We start from the raw sequence: 21,645 nt of genomic DNA on the forward strand, positions 1-21,645 counted from the left end.
AATGAATACTGGAGAAAGCATTTCCAAAGCTCCCTTCAACGTTCTGCGATTAGGTACTATTAAAAACACATCAATTTCCCTATATTAAAATTACACAGTAAACATCAGACTTCCACTTCTTTTGTAGGACGTCTCCTGTGACAGAAGGGAAGGGGAGCTTTTAGACTGGCTGTACGTGTCCCAGTAGGCTCCCAGGCACCCCTCCCCCACTGCTGTGCAGACTCATTTTTCTGGTGACTTAGTTTTGTTAGTTTTGTGCCTACGCTCTGCTCTGGGAAAGACAAACTTCTCTTCACTCTTGCAAAGAGGAAAAGGGTATTCTTTGATCTGAAGGAGACAACTGTCACATAATGTCATGTCTCTAACGGCTGGAATGAGACAGGGAAAGGTGGGGAGGAGAGGTTTAATTGTCCCAGGAAAATTACAATGCAAAAAGAAAGATGATGGCAATGTGGCAAAATCTTGAAAAGACTCCACTGTTGTAGTCAAGCTTTTCTTATGTAAATAGTATACATTTAAAAACTTATCAAAGTTTTGGCGACTAACGTTTACTCTTACGAGTAGAGCTGATAGGAGAGGTAAAAATCCCCAGACACGTTGTTTATCTGTTCCAAACTAATTATAATTACAACCGCTCCACCTCCATTAAACTGTCATTTGGTGGCTCTTAATGCATAATAGTAAAAAAAAAATTTTAAGAGATTCTTTAAGAAATTAACATAAGTCATTAAAAAAATACTATTCTTTTTGTGTAGCTGTTTTCAGTGGATTTAACTTTCTGCTTGGTAGAAGAAGTTCAAACATGGTCTATCTGAAAATTCAAAGTACCAAAGATTTGAGTGGTCTTTTCTTTCTTTTAAATATTTTACCAACCATTCAGAGAAGTTCTGTACAAACTAACACTTATGACGGTTTGGAAAGAATGTTCCAGAAGTCTGAGAGGCTACTGTTGTGAGTGAAGCTCTGGGAGGGAGGGAGTCTTACTTCTGCCCTGAACCGCAGCTCACCTGCCCCGCCTTCGAATAACTAACGCTGGTGGGACTAGACGGCGGTTCATTAGGGTGCGCCCAAGATCACCCAACGGCTTCCTATTAACCCCTAGGTCATCAAATACTTATAATACGTTGCCCAGCAGCTATGAACATACCCCTATATGGTTAGGGACTTAAACATCAGCAATGTAGACTGTTGGCATTGACTTCGCTATCTTAGGTTCTCTTCTGAGGTGTTTCATTCAAAAAGACGATTTAGCATGTGTGTAACTGTTTCAAAGGAAAACAAGTAGCACCTGTTGGGACTGTCCTCTTAATTTCTTAGCTGATAAATCACATGAAGAGCATCCTTCACTTATGAACAGGCTGTGTTTTGTGGAGACTACTTCCAAGTCAGTGATTGCTTTGACCTGTCCTTCAACATCCAGCTTTAGGGGCAGCCTCCTCTATGAAGGCCGCCCTTATTCTCTGACCTGGAAGCTCTGCCTTCTCCAGACTCTGTGCCTATATAGCTTTTTATAGCTTTATAGCTTCTGCATTTTCCTTTGTATATTAAAATAATTTGTGATCATGTTTTGGCTCTTATAGGTGTATATGCCTCCTGAGAAGTACAAATGAGCACATTACAGCTACTAAAAAGTCTTTGTTAAATGAATGAATTGATAGAGAACATTATCATTGTGCATAGGCATTTTGAAAGATGGCCCCCTTTTCAAACTTCCACCAAATTCAGTTTCACATGTGGTGAAACTAACGTGTGTATGAAACTAACAGTTCCTTAAGCACACTTGTTTATAACTAAGGTGGAAAAAGAGAATCAGAGTATAAAATCCATCAGGCAGATGGTTCAATTAAGTAACCTCAAAGGCCCAACTCTAATCTATTATTTCTCCCCCAAGTCTGCACAGTTCATCTTCAATCACCGTAAGATGATGAAAGTGCACATAACAGAGGTTTTAAAAAATATACTTAAAATAACAAAAAGTTAAAGATTTAAAGGTCCATGTGGTGGATGTCAGTTGCTGGTTACAACGTTCCTCAATTAAACTATGCCTATAGTTTTAAGAGTCTGCTTGAAAAGCCAGGGTTCTGGACTCTGTCACTAGTGACACCTTCCACGGTCACTGGGATCCAGGGGGAAAATCACTTTGGCTCTCTTAGCCTCAGTTTTTACATCTGAACATGGAGGAACTGATAATGATAATAACATCAATAACTTATCAAGTACTTACAAATATGCGTGGCATGATTTCTAGGTAGTTTACACATTTAATTTTTTAAGTTCCTGGAGGAAGGGAGGTGGCACTATGTTCACATACAGAGAAAGAAAATAAGGATCAGAGAGACTAAATAACTTGCCTGAAGACACACAGTAAGTGGCAGAAACAGAAGTCCCCAAGCCTGCTTTCAGCCCAGTATGCTATATACTTTCTCTCTAAGGGCCCTGTAACAACGCTAACTCTCGATGAGACAAAGCAGCCTGTTGTGTTCTTTCCTTTTGTCTACTGTACTCCTCTTTTGGTGTAGAAAGTGACAAATCAGAGCGGTGCCTTCCTCTGGGCTTCCTGGAGGGCTCACTCAGTGAGGTGGACACAGTGAGAGGTAGTGGAAGTGGACAGACCAGCCCCCTGGACACCGGCCTTGAGGAGGGAGTTTATCCTGGGTACTACGGGCCTCTTGCGTAGTATCCAAGCAAGGAAGGAGCTGAGAGGGAAACGGGCCTTCCCAGGAGAGCAGGGCACGTGCGGCCACGAGCATAGCACTTGGCCACCTGTCTAAATGGGGGAGAGAGCCAGTCTGTCATCATCACAGAAGAAATCCTATTCATTACTGCTTTGGAAATGACTGCCAAGACTATTGGTAATTTTGAACAAGCAAAATGGGCTTGATACTAAAAAAGAGCTTTCAATGCCCTCTGTTGAATTTTGGAAATCGAGACAATTTGTTTTTTGGAAGGAAACATAAGACGGTTGCCTCTCTGACTAGGCCGAGCGCTCCAACTTACTGTGGTGTCGCTGACATAAGAGCATGTCCAGGGCTCACAACAGAAAGCTGATTTGGTTGGGCTGACTACCATTACTAGGACCACAGCAGCCTCAGAAGATGTTGGTCGCTTTCCAGAGGCAGTGCTCACCGACTACCAGCTCTCTTTCTGACCACAGCAACATTTGGAATGCTCCAAATGGAATTAGGAGAGCAAAGAAACAAGTCACCAGTTTCTTGTTTTCAAAAGGAAACAAGAGCAACAAAACAAAAACAGGCAAAAATACAAACTGACATGAGGGAAATATTTTCAACGTAAAACCCTACCAAAACGTTAAGTTGTACCTGGAAGAGCAAAGTGCCCTACCTTGATCTTTGGGTCTGTGAACTGCTGGGATGTTGTTTCTAGCGGGTCTATGGGCTCAGATGGTTTTTGTTACGAATGACCGCTCTCCTGATGGCACGGATTCCTAACCCGCAATGGCTGTGGCAATGAATGCCCAATAACGTCTGGGGGGTAGGGGTGATAAACATTGGAAAATAACGTTTTGTTGCTGTTATGCTGCTGAGGCAGCTACTGGACTGCGCCCTGTGGAACCGACCGTGTTGGGCGGTGCCACAAATCACAAGGCGCTTATTACCACGCGGCCCTGTGCTGGCTGGGGGCCAGGGGGCCGGGGCACAGCCCGCAGGACTTCCCCGGCTCGGCTCGGGAGTCGGGAGTCGAGTCTCGAGGTGTGACGTATGCGGTTGCTATGTAAACGTCCGGACTTGCAGAGTAACCAGAGGCACTTGAATTGGTCTTCAGTTGGGACTAGACCTAAGTGTTTAAGATCTGTCATTCCATGACAAAAAGCAGGTTATTACAACGAGAATGATTCCGAAGTGGAGCTGGCAAGCGCACTTCCCTCCAGCACTCCTCGGTCTACACACACACAAGTGGTTTCTCATAGCTCGTCCTTTTATTCACTTTGGAGATTTCTCAAACATTACACATTAATCTGCCGATAAAGGGCTGGCTTTGGGGGAAAAAACCCAGAAGCAAATACCAATTTTAAAGTGACCATTTCCAATGGTTCACCGTGAAAACAGAAAGGAGAATACAGCTTCCCACCACAGTTTGAATTTAGCAGGTAAAAATGTCAGTATGAAATCCAATACAGAGTAACCACACATTTCTAAATATCGTGTTTTTAAGTCAACTACAATAAAATTTAAAGTAAAATGAAGTCTGTATATGATTTTCGTGCTTTAAAAGAATATTTAGGCCATATTGTTTTAGCAATCACCACTATTTTTTCTCAATAGGGATAGACTGGAAAGTGTGAAATGTTTATTTTGAAAATGAATGGATTTCTGATACAGCTCTTTGGAGGAGGGTAGGGACAGACAGAAGAAATGCTTTGGAAATAGACACCACGTGAGTGAAGCCACTTTATATAAAGTCCTAGTGGCAAAGACACACGGAGAGAAGCTCCACTCTGAAAAATCCTAGCACTGAAAATATCATTCTTGAGTTATGCTTAAAAGGAACATAAAGCAGTGCATGCTTTATTGGACAACGGTATGACTGCCAAACATATGTATCTTTCTCTATACGGACTGTCACTATGGATGTAGTTTAAGTTATGAAGCCAGAAAAGACTGCTTACTGACAAAATAAATGAGACTAACACTAAAACTTGGGGTACTTTCCCACTTAAGCCCAGTAGTTATCAGAACCAGGAACTTGAAACTTTGAAAAGCCCAATTCCAGCAGTTTAACCTCGGAGAGCTCCAATCGTATATATAACATTACACAGGATGCCCTATTTTAATAAACACAAATAATCGGTTTTATAAACAAATAATTTGCACGTACGTGTCCGGATCACTGGTGAAACAGACTTTCAACCTAAGTTACACAGCAGCTCTTCCAAAGCAGTACCAAGAGGGACACATTCAGCCAAGATTATTTAAAATCTAATATCTGAAGAATGAAAATCACTAGCTTTGCCCCCAAAACAACACAATCAAAACAGAAGTGAAAGCTGTCCGAACTGCAGCCCATTTTTGGTGTGGCTAATCCACCAGTACACCTGTGACAGCAAATGCAACTGCAGTTCTAGTGGGGAAATAATGTTATCATCTCAACAAGCCAGTTGCTTTGGCTAGAAATCAACCCTGTGAAGGTAAAGTGGCGCTTGTATCATTAAACCAAAGACAAAGAACAAATGCAAGTGCCAATGACTTAAAAATCTGTAGATTCCTAGAAAGATGCACAGCCACACACTACTTTTTAAAAAACGATCGCACCCCTTTCACTCAGGAAGGCATGCTATAATAACAAAATTAGTCAGAAATACCTTCTGTGTAGCTGACAGTTAGTCATGTGTTCATGATGGGTGTGGGAGGGGAAGGGGAGGAAGGAGCCCACCAGCAGGCCCAGACAAAAGCAAACACGAGTCAAGTAACCAGAGCAGGGAGTGTCCAACTGCAACCTCGCCGTGCGGATAAAGGAGAGGTGCACACACGGGGGGTGCTTATAATGAGGAGGTCAGAGCACGCTCCCTGAGGAAGGGGTGCTGGCCCCTCTGACCCCCCTCCTCAGGTGAGATCTGAGGGATGGAAAGGGACTCAATCAGGTGAGGAGGGGAGGAGAGGAGAGGAGAGAAGAGATTAAGAGATGAGAGGGAGAGGGCGGGGCCAGGTCACGTGGGGCTTACGGTTCCCTGGGGTTTCGCCTGTACCCTAAGAGGAGCCGGCAGAGACTAGGTGTTTAAGCAGGAGAAATGGCAGAAAAGGATGTGTATTTCAAAGGCATGGTCCTCTGGCTGGGGGGCGGCGGGGAGGTCACACCAGAGGCAGGAGGAACGAACGCAGGGCAACAGGTGTGTGGCTGTCACGCGAGTCCAGGTGAGAGAAGGTGGCGCGCGGAACCGGGTGGGAGTGACGGAGAGCTGAGCGCTCCCTCAGAGGTAGACCGGCAGCACTCGGTGATGAGTCAGACATTGTGGGGAAAGAAAAGGTGGCCCGACGCCCCCTGGCTGCCCGGCTGCACAAGGGGCAGGTGAGGGGCCGCTGCTGCGAGGGAAAACCCGCGAGAGACGTGAGCTGCGCTCCGGACACGTGGGGTCTCAGCTGCCAGGAGGCCACGTCGCGGAGGCAGCTGGAGACCGGAGTCTGGGAAGCGGAGGGCGAGTCCTTTCCGTCAGCCCTCCTCCCTAGGCAGGAACACCCTATACAATACTTCTTGGTCTGTTTTCTAAGATCTTCCCTGTTGTGAACATCACCTCTTTTCAAGGCAGCCTGTTCCTTTAAGGAGAGCTGAAGTGGGTATGATGACAGCAACAAATTAGCTAGAGCAACAATTATCAGTCACTTCCCAGCTATAAATTAATAACTCCCCAAACCCTTTGGTAATTGATACATTTAAGTTTTCTTTCTTTTTTTTTTTTTTCCCTTTAAGCATGGGCAAAGAGGAATGTAATAACATTCAACATCTCTATGAAAAAGACCCTTTCAATAGAGGGGAGCAATGACTTTGTTAGCAAATTCTCCAGAACGGTCTTTAGTGAGTGTATATTTGCAGATAACTCTTCAGAGCATAACTTCTCCCACGCGTGTCTCTGCCATGGGCCTATATAACGTGGCGTTGCCCACAGGGGCTCTCTCTGAGCCTAAAGCATTCCTCCTGGTTGTCTCCACCTTTCTCCAGAGAGCTGTATTTTCACCCCTGCATCTCAGTGAAGCTGTTTCCACCAAGCACGGAGGAATCCTGCATATTCCATGTGAATCTCCTGAAACCCTGTAACATCAGAAACCCTGTTTCCCTCTTTGTTAACCATTTCCTGCAGACTTCTCAAAGGGCTCCAACCTGTCATCAGTTCTGCTCCTGCCACGCACTCTAAAACGGCACCTGTCGTGCAATTTCAAGATTCAGGACTTCCTTTTCGCTTCAGTGCAGGTAACCCGTTTTAGTTGTTCCTAAAGCAGCTGACTGATCTTCACCTTCTCTCTCAAAGCAGCCAGGAGAACAAATAGAGCTCTAGGCTTCTGAAGCGAGAGACTTCCTTGTCGGAGTGTGAAGAAAGTGCAAAAACTATCTGGCTCCTTGAATTTTGGTAATTGATAACTAAGAATGTTCTCTTCATCTCAAAGTTGATTTTGGTTTGTTAAACCCATTGTTCTGTTATTATGAACTGTTTACTGGCAATCATACAAAAATGAACTAAAAAACTCCCTTTTGAAGATGCTACATTCAGAGGTTTTGACATCAGCACTTCCTTCAAGGGCAGGGCGTTACGAAAGCCACAGGGGCAGCGCTGGGCCCCAAACCTGTCTTTTCCCTGCAAGAGGTGACCCCGGCACTTTGTGGGGTGGGTGCTGGCACCCGTGGCTTCCGACTGGCCTCTAACAAGACGTAACTGGCATAGTTCCCTTGTCTGGCAAAAATGGGATCTGTTGAACCTTGTGAAAGAAAAACTAGTTGCCTCTGACGTCCCCCTTAGAAAGAAAAAAGTGCCCCTTTCTAACTGCGTTATATTAAAGATCTTTAAGAAAGTTTATCTTGAGATCATAATACCATTAAGACCTCGAATGATCTACAAAGAAGGCTATTCCTTCTCAGCGATAGGAGTTCCCACCTTTGCACCAGGACACCCCCTTCCTGGGTACAAGCCGTAAGGGAGAGCGAACTGACACGGGAATGGGTCTCCTTGGAGGTTTGGGCACCCCGACGAAGGCAGCAAATGGGCGTGGCAGATACTGAGGAGCCAAGTAGCAGGCAGCAACGAGCTGACCCCAGGGCTGTTTTAGGAGGGGACAATTGAGAAGGCACAGATCTCACGTGCATTCAGACTTCTTGTATCTTAATGGACCAGTCTGTCGGCTAAAAAAAAAAAAAATGGAATTTGGGTCCTGAGGTCCGCATCTCATACACTTTACCACAGCAACATTCTGTCAAACCCTCTAACAAGGAATGCACTTGTCCAGGGCTGCAGTGCCAGGAAATATATCAATATGGTTATTTCCAACTTACAAAAAAATCCTTCTAAAATTCTTACAGATTTTCTGAGCTAAAGGTGGCCTTGGGCCACAAAGTTACTTAATTTATTTCAGCAAAACACCGTTCAAAATTAGGGTAAAAAATGTTGCAAGAAAGGCCTGATAGCTGAGCAAAACTATATTTCTTTACATCCACACCAGGTGCTCTGCCCCGAGAAGCAGGAGGGGCAGGATCCAGCAAGTTCGCACTGGGAGGTATTTAACAATCAAAGGCAATCCAGTAAGAGTTAACTTTCAAAGCAAGGGACAAAAGCTTATGGTTTTGTTTTGTTTTTTAATCTATGTAATGGAAATGGAGTTCAAAATAAGAATGAAGGTCAAGATTAGGAGAGCCTCAGGGAGTTGCTCACACAGGCTTAATGCTACCTGCTAAGAGGCCCTCTGGGCAGTCGGACAATGCAGCCCCCCACCTATGATCTTCACACGGTCACCCATGACACCTCCCCAACCCCAGACTGGGATAGACCAAGACCCGGATCACAGCCTCTTCATCACATACAAACTGTTCTTGTTGCCTTCAGCCCCAAACCCTGCTGAGGTTATGAGATTTCAGACCGAGAACAACTTGACGCTTCCTGGTTTCAACCTGAAAGCCTTGCAGGTTGGTGCTGAGGCCAATGGTACTACCTGAGACAAATATGATCTCAGCACTCCTACCTTTAACAACTCTGAAGAGCTGGGATTGGCTGGGCTGTGTTGCTGATTTTTTCCAGTGACGGGTAGACTGTAATGCTGATTCTAGATGTGATGTTCCCAGTTTGTCCGGTGTGAGTATGTGGTATGTGGGGGAAGAGATGTTAGTGGGCCCATGAGGTTAGAAAGGAAGACAAGTGGCCTGGATGAGTAAACCTGGGCACACACTCCACTGATGGAAGACTCGTCCGGTTAATCAGAGCTCCAACCCAATACACACAACATTGAGAGCTCTCTTAGACGTAAGGACAGCACCCAGCTGTGAGAGGTGCAGGCTGGGACGTGGATAGAAGACATTCTGAATAAAGAAGGCAGTTTTAGGAATGGAGGGGAACTTGGAATATCTCAGAGTATCAGGAAGATACTGATATCTGAGAGGATGCTCAGAGGTAGAAAGTGAGACAAAAGGTCGCCAAAGCCTGAGTCACGGTATCAGGTCTGTTTAAACATCAGTTCCTTCTAATTCTATCCAGTGTCCCCAGCTCTAGTCCGGTATTTTCTTCAGTCAGCGTCTATCAGGTACAAAGCACGGGCTCTCCGAGCCTGGGCTTTCCTGCCTCTTCCCTCTGTGTTTTTCACTAGTGCTCCTCAGCAGCAGGAATCCCTAATGCAATCCCCAGATTTGTGCTGGCTTTCTACACCAGGATCACCCAGTGGGTTTATAAAAAATACAGGCTCACGAGCCTCACCTGGCGTGAGGCTGGGGTGAGGGGGTGTGTGTATATTTAAAAATCTCTCTAGATAACAACCGGTGGTTTAAGGAACTTCACAGACTCTAGTCCATTAAAGGTTTGCTGTACATTTCATACTTTGATTCCTTGGATCTCATTAAACTTTAAAAAAAAAAAATCTCTCTTGGTATTTTAAAAATTAGTGTTTTACTACTTTTTGATTTGAAGACTAATAAATGTACTTTATGGCTGCTATAATAATTCTGGAACTCTGAAAGATTTGATTGAAATCATAATCTTAAAATACCAACACAGCAATATGCATTCAAATTCTAAATTTTGAAGGCAAAAAAGGAGCTAAAAATTAAAGCATAGTGTTTAGATGTTAAAACAAAGGCTAACATTTAATTGTAAAAATTAAAACTCTATTTAAGCCTTTGAAATCTTTTCGCTTTGTCTTTCAAACATGACTTTTCAAATCATAGCTATTATTTTAATACCTAATTGCCCAAAATCCAAAGGGCTAAATTCTTAGTTAACACAGATCACTCACAGCTCTTTAAGCCCATGGACCCACTATAACTGAGGCCGCACACACATGCGTTTTCGCCCCTTCTCTTTGATGTGTTAATGCACTATCTCCATTACTGTGTTTCCACATCAGTGCCTCCTAGCCCATCAGCAGACTGAGTCATACTGGCTTCAGAGGAAAAAAACAGAGAAGAAGTGCCTTGCTGGCAAATAGCAACAGGGGAAATGAATTATAAATACACCCCACTAAAGAAGAGTTGCTGGAAGCTGTGGGGGGGGGGAGGGGAGGATGGTGCACATAAGACACAGGTCTAAGTGTCTACGTAGGCCCAATCCACCAGGGTCTGTACGTGCAGCCAGCTGTTCCCAAGCAGAGGAACCACTGCTCAGACTCTCACAAAACATTCAGCCATGTCGACATCAATTGTTAGGCTGCTACTGATCAAGCTACCTTATGGTTAAGACTTCATGAAATTTATTCACCCTGTTAAAAGAGTGGCTAAGATTGGAAAATAATATTAATTAAAATCCCTAATCTCCTACTTTACTAAAAACAAAAATATTTAAAAACTACTTTCAGTTATCCTAGCTTTCGGTATGACTTAAGATGTAAGTCTCCAGACTCAGAGTTGTGATATTCAGTATAAAAATTCCCTCCTCGGCAGGAGAAATGAGACTTTTCAAATTGACTCATTTTTGCTCTTTTTTTTTTTTTTTTTAAAAAACTAAGAAGTCTGAGAGTCTTCCTCTGTCTGATATTAAGTTGGTTCAATGGGGAGTCTTTCAGGGACAGAAGAGGATGACAGATATTGCTTGTATCAGCATCACGTAGGTGTATGCATTTATCTGGGTAAAAATGCCAACTTCTGTTTCTACTCTTGCACGACTCAGAATCCTTATTTTAACAGCTACACTCCAGTCTCAAGAATGCAACATGTTAAAGCGCCACTGGTGGGCAATCGAAGGGTGAAAAGCACAGAAATTCAAACCCAACTGTGTGCCATCAAGTAAACTGTCACTTCACTTCATAAGGTGTGTGGTTCCAGAAACAAACTACTCATGATGTGCAGGGAGTCTGAGTGGAAAGCAGCAAAGCACTCCCTTCCTTTCAGATGCAACGAAGGCTGAGCTAAAGAAAAACAATCCAGACTTCGATGCAAGAAACAGGATCTCCAATAAGACACTGATTAATGTTTGCTTTCTACTAGTATCAACAGATTTGCCTTTAGACATGAGGGAGAAGTAAAATTAAGAGATTTTTTAAAAAAAGAAAATCTACAGAGACAGCACTAAGTGGAAGGAAGAGCAATAGGCCTAGGAGACAGGGCCCTGGGGTCGACTTTGCCCCGCCTGTAACTAACTAAATAACCCATGGCAGGTAACTTTGTAGATCTTGGTTTCCTTCATCATAAAATTGAGGGGTACAGACTGGATGCCATCTAAAATCTTTCCAGCTCTAAAATTCTATTATTGTACAACTGAAATTCTATATCCTCTTGGAACCTATCCTGGTGAAAATATTATTATCCTAAAGATCTGTGCCAGGACTTTGACACAAACCATCTCAAGTCACTGAAGACTTGATTAAAGTTGAGATATAGGAGGTGCTGGGGGTGGCTGACTTCAAGGAATCAAAATCTACCATGGCTTAAAGGTCTAGGGCTTGCCAGGCCTTCCGTAAGTTCACTGAAGTCATGCATCATCCTTGGAGCTCATTTCCAAGAAAAAAAAAATCTGGATAACGCTGAAATATCCAAATCCACAGATCAGCTATATTGGGCAGACATGTCAATTGTCGGACAATACCAGGTGGCTGCCACCTAGAATGAAAGAATGAATGCAAAACACACTAAATGACCGAGGGAAATTTATTTTACGTGTGTGTGTGTTAAGCATAGAGGTCAATCATTCAAAAAATATGAAGGACTATGTTATAGCCTGGGATTCACGGAAATGCTTCTTTAGAAGCAGTAGGCCAAAGTCTTTCCTAAACTTCTGGCCAACCTTGGCTCGCCTGTGCTTCGACAGTGTCTCAGAGTCCTTCCGACACGATGCTGCAGACAGCCATCAGAACTGGACTGAAGATGAACGTCATCCGCCAGCCCTGACTAGGCTTTTAGTAAGACAACTAGTATTTCCCACTCTCTGTTTCTCATTACTTCAAAAGAATAGAACATGATCTAGAAATGCTTTAAAACTGAACACAGAAAGGCATCTTCTGAGTAAAAAAGTATATCAAATATGTATGGGGGGAGGTCCTGGACAGATATTACACATAAATTGCTAATTTCAAATTATTGTATAGTATTACTCAGCTAATCTAGTACCTGAACAGTACGATTCATCACATTCTATTGTAAATCGTCTGAAAATCAAAATGAGGGAGTCCTTTACTCAAAAGGTGACAAAGAAAAAACAATTCATCCATATGTTCCTTAACTTATTCACCGCAGCAGCTTTACTCTCACAATGTCACTCTTAAAAAAGGAATTAGTAAAACAGCTTCTAACAAGTTTAATCTGTGTGTTTTTTCTCTATATTATTTTACATCCAACTAGCTGAAAAAGCCTGAAGCATAATTGCCATAATCCTTCATTTCTGCAGTTAGCTTTCTGTCTCTAATTGCGCACACACACACATATACACACACACACACTCCCTCCCTCCCTTCATCACTAATTTGTCTTTTTCAGATTCTTTCTTAGGCTCTAGGTCCTTTGGGATTCTGACTTGAGAAAGAAGTCATTATAACCAACTCTGTGAATATTGTGTTTCTGAAAGGCTTGGGCCACTTCTTCCTGAGAGACTGCCATTTAGTGGACTGGCTTTTCAAGTTGCCAACTTAACTTTAACCTGACAGAGCTATCAATGGGGAAAGAAAACAAGAACAAAAGCAAAAACTCAAGTTTGCTGCAATGAGCTGTTAAGCAAAAACATGTTGAAAATCAAATTTCCTAACCCATAGCAGTGAAACATGTACTATACATGTTTTCTCACATTCAAGCCTCTACTTTTTTTTTTTAAAAAAAGGGCACAACAGGTTATGTATATTGCAAAGTGCAAAGGAAGGAAGATTTAAAATAGAAATAAAACTTTTTCTTTCTTTTTTAGAAAGAATAGTGCAAACGCAAACGGCAAAATTCAAAGCTAACACAGATGGGGCTGCAAAGATGAGCCTTTGCCAACTGTGCTTCATACGATTTACAAAGAATCACTCCAACATCTTCCTTTTTCTTACTTTTAATTAAGGAGGAGGTGGTGTATTCTAAGGAAGCTATCTGGATGCTGCTGGCTGAAATGCAGATTTGATCTTCCCGTGCTGGTTAGCTAACATTGATTTTCTGCCCCAGTGGAAGACATTTTACTCTGATGCATGCCATTTAAATTCATTTTACACAGCTGCTTAATGTGGCTTGGCAAGGCACAGCCAAACTAGCTTTGTGGGTCTAAATAGGACTCCTGAGTTGGTAAAGGACAGATCCTATGGATTAGCAGCTGATGATAAATGCTTTTCTCCCCCCACTGTTATCTTCCTACTAACTCATGAAGTGACCTTGAAAGTAGCACAAGAAAGGAAACAAGAGGAAAGATGATTTCTCCAAAATAAGTATGTTTACCTCATTCTATGCTTATTTCACTTTTAGGATTATGTTTACAGAATTCTTTATTTGTTGGCCCACATTTAGGACCATGTTTACAGGATTTAGAACTCTCAATTGCAAAATTATCATTTGCTCTTGTTACCTAAATAAATGTATATTGAATATAAAGCTATAAAAAAGCTCTCTGTGTCATGCATTCATAACAAGTAGTGAAAACACAGTTCTGTAAGTTTAGTCTTTAAACAAAGCTAGTTGATTGTTTCCGGTTTTATTTTACAAAATTGTTGTATCTTTCTGCTGAAACTAACTCCTTAACACTATTCAATCTACGTGAGATAAGCTTATTATTACTATGTGCTAAATGATATCAGTAAAAATATTTTTGCTTAGATAACACTCAATAATAATATACTTTGAGTATTTACTAACCTAAAGATAGTGACAGGCTGATATTATAGTTTTGTAGTGGGAAAGAAGAGAGATACTTTTTGTTGCTGTATGTAATTCCTGTGTCGAAACTGATAATAATATGGCAACACTGTGTTTAGAAAAAAAATTCTGTGTTGCATTATTTGGTTGTATTCTCCTGGTGACTTTAATATTCTAAACCTCCTTGGGAGAAGGAAATAATAGAAATCGTTGGCGCAGATGTCTGCTCAGTGATGATGCCACGAGGCCCCTCGCAAGTCCTATTAAGAACCTAAGCCCTGCCTCCTGCAGTGGGGCTCCATGGGGCCACCGCACTCTGAATTCAGGGCGAGAGTGGAAGCAGGTCCCTGTAGTGGCAGGAATGACAATAACACAGTCATGATAACGGTGCTACACAAGTCCTAGACGACACAACAACAACAGTGGGGGACATGACGCCGGAGTAGGTGACTTCATTACTTTTACGTAGATAAAAGTTTTTGTTTCCGTCTCAGGCACGAAGGAAAGAAGCCATGCCGAAGCCATGCAAAGACAGGATCTGGGGGACGGCATGCAGGTCTCCACCAAACTACCACAGTACTGCTGGTGAGAATGAAAAACGAAACAGAACAAAACAAACAAAAAACCCAAAACAAACAAAAATAAACAAAAGACAGCCCCCTCTGAGATGGATTTCCTTTTAGGTTTTTCACTCTCTTACTTTGGGCGTTCCTTTCGCAGCCAGATGGCATGTTCATTAACAGTTTAAAAAAATGCCCAGGACCCGCAGCAAGTCAGGGCATGTTGCTACCTACCCGTACTGGTCAGGCTGGTTCATCATGGGAGCCTGAGAGTTGCCATAGTTGGGGTGCTGGGAAGAAAACATGGGGCGTCCGCCAGCCCCAGACTGGCTGGGATAAGCAGGCGACCTAATGTATGGTGGCCTAAAGTAGAACAGAAGAACAACTTCTTTGGATTTGTTCTGTAGACAAGTAGGAATCCCCCTGTCCATTATGTTATTTCCACACATAGGTGTGGAGTTTACAGAATGTGGCATAAAATACTCTGTACCATGCAGCTGCCTGGCAGTGGAGCTGGAGAACAATCCTTCAAAAAAAGGCGGGTGGGGGGGGACAGGGCAAAGGAGAGAGAAAAGTAAGATTCTCAGATCCAGTCTCAGTTTTACAGTTCTGAAGCATAGCTTTGACTTTGGTAAAAGCCAAAAAATAAACAGTCTCCATTTAAACTCCTGGAGAGCTCTGATGGGCGGAATGTGAAGGTGAGGCTTTGGAATGGTCTACCGATTAGAAAAAGAAAATGAAAATGCATGGATGTATACTTATACATTAACTTATATAAAATTATATATAAACTGATTCAGAAAGGGAGCACAGCAAGGCTTTTTAATCAAACAATTATGCCTTAATCTCTACAGTTATCTTCTTCCCAGATCACTATCCAAGGCTTCATGTCAAATGCAATCAAGTACTTTTCTCCTTAAAAAGGAAATAACTTGTGCTTTTTGAGTTGTGACAATGGACAATTCATTTAAACCTAAATTAGAACTTAACTGGACCAGCCAAACCAGTCCTCACGGACAGGTTTATTAAAACATTCTCTCTACAGCCTGCACAGGTTCAGTTCAGAGGTATAGTGCTGGGGTTCAGAAGATCCTAAATAATTGTAACGTGGATGAGGGGGCGGGGGGGAGGGAGAGGGGGAGAGGGAGAGGGGGAGAGGGAGAGGGGGAGAGGGAGAGGGGGAGAGGGAGAGAGGGAGAGGGGGAGAGGGAGAGAGGGAGAGAGAATATGACTGACTTTCATTTTATTATGTGGAGCAAACAGTGAGACTGGAAGGGTCCCTAAAATTCCCGAATAGCAACTTCAGAGGAAAAGCAACAAAGGGATACAGTTAAACACACACACACACACACACACACACACACACAACACACACACACACACAGAGCTCTTATTTCCCTTTGACAAACTCAGAATCTTCTCTCTTTTCTTCTGAAGATACTGTATGTTCATACATATCTTTCAGTGTCCTTTGTTTTAAATCATACCTTGACATATGTTAAACATAATTCAAACATTTTTACATGTGAGTCTTTTAAAACATATTCACTTTGCCTCCTAAATTTTAATTTCAGTTATTTTTATATAGGTCAAGTATTTACTTCAAGAATTAATTTTAAAATTCAGGATTAAAAACAAGTAAGTAGTTGAGGCTAGAGCCTTTGCTCTATCAACTTAAAGTTTCGGAACTATAATCCTTGTTTTATTAACCACCTTTTGGTTTGGACAGAGAGAGAGCTATGCCCAGAAAAATAAAATACAACATAAGAACATGAAGTAATAAATCTCACACATATACATTTAGACAAACACACACAATACACATATGTACACATACAAAGTTTCTATTTTAATAAAGATTTTTATGGTGAGGTAAAAAAAAGAAAAAAAGGGAGAAGTTCTTTTTGAATGTTTTAGATTTTAGCCAGCTTTTAGGCTCTAGAATTTCCTGCCTAAACCTCACTGTGTTAAGTGGAACCACAAAGACACTCGCCATGCCGCTGGCTCTAGGTTGCTTGCTGCAGTGACTATTCACAGCCATTTCAAATAACCTCCCACAGCTGACTTGCCCACCAGTGATTCCTTCTTCCATGTCTCATACAACATGATCTATTATTTACTTCTCTGACCTTTATGGTACAGAATATATTTCACACAAAAGGAATGGCCAAGCCAAGGGACCCTCTGCTGCTCTCCACCCCCGTGTGAGCCGGGGATGACGCAGCTCTGGGCTCCGCGTGTGTGCACACATCCACACACAGACCGCCCGCCCGACGGCATACCTGCTTTGTGCCGAGTTCGCAGCGGCCTGCATCACTGCGGCAGCTGCCTCCTGTGCCTTACGGTTCACGGTTGGCATTGGTGGCCCCATTCCTGGCCCTCCCTGCTGAGACATGCCCGGAGAACTAGGGGTCATGCTGCTCATATTTCCAGGAAAGGGTCTGTTCTGCATCCCAGCTGATGGCATTCGTCCCAGGGGCATAGCACCACACGGCTGGCTTGGCCCTTGTCCATGCATCTGGCTGTTGGCATTGATGCCCATGCCGGGCCCTGGGCCGCTGTAGCTTGCACTGGGCACCCCACTATATGTTGGGGGTCTGGAGTAGTTACCTAAACAAAAATCAAACACAAATTAAAGCCTTTTACTTAATGTTTGAACTTGTGAAAACATTCACTGGAAACACTTTGTGTCCAACAATGTGATCAACACAGAATATTAGTCATTATCCTCATTAACCCTTTCCCCTATTGGCGCTGATGAGGTTGGCAGTCTCAAAATACGCTCTCTCTGCACATTCCAAAGGCAAAGAGCCACACAGGACCACTGTAACATGGAGGGAAACCCAGGCTGATCACTGAGACCATCTATGAATGGACACGGGATGCTAGTGCTGAGCGGTGCTTTAGCACATCCAGCACCTCGTACTCTTACCAAAATTTAACTGCAATAAGTATTTCAGCCCCAAGTCCGCAGGTGAACACCAATCTGAGACTGCACCACTACCTCACTACCACGCTGGACAGTTACGATAAAGGGTTCAGAAGGTGTAAGAAAACAAGCACATGTGGTCAAAATTACCCTTCAAAACCCCACAGGAGGTGTCATGTGGAAATGCGACATTAATCCAGCACAGTCGGCTTTTCTCTGGTGTCTGGAAGATTTTTTTTGTTTGAGCACCAGATAAAGTGGCTGGTTTGCACTAGATGCCACGTCTTATGAAATACGTTTCAAGCACTGGCATGGCACTCAGCCCAGCGAGATGGTGGCACTATGGGAAGCAGGCAGGGTCCCAGACCGAGATAAGCGTCCACAGTCTCACCTCCCATCTCTGCTCACATGGGGCACGTGCTCACGGAGTAGAATGGCCTGGACTAGTTCAGTAGTTTTGTTTTCTCTCTCCTTCCACACCTTTTATTTTGACTGAGTGCACATAAACTACATTCAAGTAAATTGAAGGCATATATAATGCCACTTCATTAATAATAATTGCTGAACCATACTATGTATGAGACATTGGGCTAAGGGCTTTGCATCAATGATTTCATTCTTTTCTCCAATAATTATATGAAATGTAGATACGACCAAGACTCCACTTACAAATGAAGAAAGTCAACAGCTAGTAGGTTAGGATTCAAGCTCAAGCAAAATGATTATGGAACCCATGTAATTAACCAATAAAATACGCTGCCTCCCAATAAGTGACTGTTGAAATGAAATATATGCAAAAGGATAAGTGTCTGTACAATATGGATTAGTGTTTCTCCAGCTGTCCTTACTACTTTCTAGAAGAATCTCCTCATCTATATAACATAACTGTTCTAGGCACAGGGGATGTAAAGTTAAATACAATGCAATTCCTGTACTCAAGAAGCTCATGACCTAAGTGTGTGTGTGTGTGTGTGTGTGTGTGTGTGTGTATAAGGTGGAGTAGCAGGGGTAAGATGAGAAAAAATACAAACACAAAAACAAAAAGATAATGTTTTGCCACTGTGATAATGTGGCAAAAACAAAAAGATAATGTTACGCCACTGTGAAAAGCGTAAGAGAAAGAAGAATAAGTCTGTGTCGCGTGGGGATGCGGGGGGCTGTCCATGGTCGGGGGTTGAGTGAAAGTCTTTGAAAAACCACCTTGGTCGCAACCCAGGCGTCCGTGTGGGGCAGGCTTTGGGATCTGGGAGAACTGGGGCTGAGGGAGGCCTCCATATATATACTGACCATGTGACCTTAGCTAAGTTGTTTTAACCTTTCTTTGTTTCATTCTCTTCTCTGTAAAACAGAGATAATCCTCTTCAATACTGTCTACTTGAAGAGTTGTCGTTAGGATTAAATGACATAACATGTAAAGTATCTCAAACGTGAGTGCAAAAATGGTAGGGGGTTCCTGTTGGATGGTGATTAAGGCAGAAGAGGCAGGGAGCGCCTGTGGAAGAGGCCGTGGACAACGGCACAGACAGCGAAAGGGCAAACTCAAGAGCAAGTCACTGCTGAGCTTCGTGTGGCCGTGAGAAGGGGACAGAGGGAAGAGGCCCCCGTGTACCAGGCTTCCAAGCCCGGGACCTATTCTGAAGGTGAGAAGGAGCTTCTCCAGGTTTTCCAGCAGAAATTGGACTGGATTAGTAACAACAATAAAAGCCAGCAATTGGTATTTACTGTGTGCGAAGCTCAGTTTCGAGCTCTTTGCATTACCTCCTTGAATCCTTACATCAAGCCTAAGAGGTCCCTGTCCTTATCATCCTCACTTTAGGGAGAAGGAGCCTGAGGTGCGGGATGTTGAGTGGCCTGTCCCAGGGTCACGTGGCTAAAATGCCTCAGAGCCACAGTCTGCACCTGGGCTGTCCACTAGCCACACCCCTGACTGGCCTCTCAAATACTTAAGGAAAACCACACTTACATCACATTATCATCACAGTCGTGAAAGCAGGTCTTCTCAAGTGCAGACCACCTACAAATCTGCAAGAAGCCCAGACTATTCAGCACTGACTGGTATTTGCTCTGTTAGGCGCCTCACGTGAGCTCTCTTACGTGGCTGTCTATGAAGTGTATTACTCACTGGAGACGGTGTGAAGGTCACTGTTCACACAGACCACGGGCCGGGCACACCCTCTGTAAAGGGCTGGGGACTAAATACTTTAGGCTTTGTGGGCTAGATGGCGTCTGTCAAAACTAAACTGCCACTGCAGCCCTGACGTGGCTGGAAGCAACACACACAAACGGCAGCCCCTGCGTTACAAACACAACGGCCGGCCAGAGTGGCCGTCATCTGCTGAGCCCCGCCACAGACCGGTCTTGGGACAAGCTTCTTAAGAAAGTGCTCCACCAACACAGAAAGTGGCTTGTTACAGCCAGCAGCTACTTTTCCCTGAATATCCCTGGAAGCCAAAGAAAGGCTGGAGAGGAACAGAGCGAGGGAGGAGGTGGAATGGATAGGAAAACAGAAGGGAAGGGAAGGAAGGGACAGGAGAGGTTCAACATAAATCACCTCAGGTGCCTCCGAGCTGCACTGTGAGTTAATCTTTTATGCCAGCACCTCAAATTTAAACTGCCTTTGCATGAAGATACTCTGCCTTTGCAGATGTAATCAAACTGATACTGTTTTCAAGCAAAAGGTAAACATTCACTGTTTATCAAAGTTCTTTATAAAAAGTTCTGAGGTTGCTCTGAATCTCCCGTCCCACGGGACCACACAGAAGGTCCCCATCTGTTTTCCCATCACACCGTCTCCGCGGAAAGGACACCTTACGCTCATCCTGGTTGGGAGGGACGCAGAGCAATGGGCAGGATGCTGGGTCCTGCCTCTTGCCACGCCTTCCCAGAGCACAGTCCTCGGAACTCTTCTCTGCAGCAGGTTGAAGACTCCCCCCGCCCCGCCCCACTGACCTCACAGCCCTTTACTTCCAGATTATCTGATAACATCAGTGAGATCCAGCGCGCCTTTCTGGCTCTTGCTTTTATTAAAAAGAAACAAACTCATTTACACTTTGAACACAAATGAAATCAATTCAGGTATTCTTGCTATTGCTCTGCAGCTAGTTTCCACCCCCCTCAACACCTGATAAGCGACTCATTTGGTAAGAAACTTTATTCAGTGAAAACATATGTACCCTTTGCTTTTGAAGGAAATGAAATGACACTTTAATCTTGTTTTATAAAACAAGCATTTACCTGGTTGTTGCAGACTATGCCCACAATGCAGTTTTATATGAGAGTAAGGTCCCTGATTTTGTGGAATTCTGCTTATAGTTGAAGTAGAATGCCGTTCATACTTGGAACAGAGAAATATTGTCACTCTGGGTTCCTGCACCTTGGGTTTAACTGGCAGTCAGGGGCTGTATTTTAATGAACACAAAGGAAAGAAACAACTGAGATGTTCAGTAACCCTCTACCTGACTTCCAGCTTTTTCATTCATTTTATGTACTAAAAAGACAAGAGCTGGGTCTCAATCACTTTGCTCAATTCAGCAGCTGGTCTTCGTTGCACAGCAGGAAGCACTCTGTAATCGGGCGGAGTATGCGTCAGGGCACAACCACCATGCACACCCATACACGCATGCGTGCACTTGTCCTTAGAAAGGCCCATTGAGTGCTGGGCTCCCAATCTTATTTTTCCTCAATCAGTTAGGCTGATTTCACGAACTGGCACTCAAAAGCACATGTCAAGGGAATATGTTCTCATTATAGAGGCCTCTATTTGGTAGAAGAAATACAAAGTCCCCTTTTCTTCTCCTTGAAACTTTCAAGACTTTCCTCATTAAACTCACATGCCTGGATAAAAATGGTTTCTAAAGGCTTTAAATGGCTTAAGAGGCAGCAACGGATAAAGCATAGGCTCTAGAAACTGGGTTTGAATACTTGGTCTGACACTTCCTAGGGGCATGACCTTGGACAAGTTACTTAACTTCTCGGAACATCAGTTTTGCCAGGTAAAGTAACAATAATAACGGGGAATAGGTAGAAAGTGACTAGTTCAGTGCCAAGCATAGAACTACCTAAAAAATGAAAGCTATCACCATGATCATCAACAATAGTATTATCAATAAGCATTAATATGATTTTTTCTCCATAATCTTTTGAAAATGTGTGGAAGGAGTGAAAAATGATTCACCCCCCCCCCCACTTTGCCTACTCGATAACATATCT

The 21,645-nt window shown here is 43.3% G+C and overlaps 1 protein-coding gene across 1 annotated transcript in view; it reads right to left on the reverse strand.

Moving 5' to 3' along the window:
* Positions 1–21,645, reverse strand: part of ARID1B (AT-rich interaction domain 1B) — a 405,190-nt gene that overhangs the window by 41,516 nt on the left and 342,029 nt on the right. The window contains 1 exon segment of the mRNA XM_061207638.1: positions 16,790–17,117. Coding sequence (XP_061063621.1) covers positions 16,790–17,117 — 328 coding nt within the window.

The sequence above is a fragment of the Eubalaena glacialis genome, chromosome 12 (assembly GCF_028564815.1).
Source record: "Eubalaena glacialis isolate mEubGla1 chromosome 12, mEubGla1.1.hap2.+ XY, whole genome shotgun sequence".
Lineage (NCBI taxonomy): Eukaryota > Metazoa > Chordata > Mammalia > Artiodactyla > Balaenidae > Eubalaena > Eubalaena glacialis.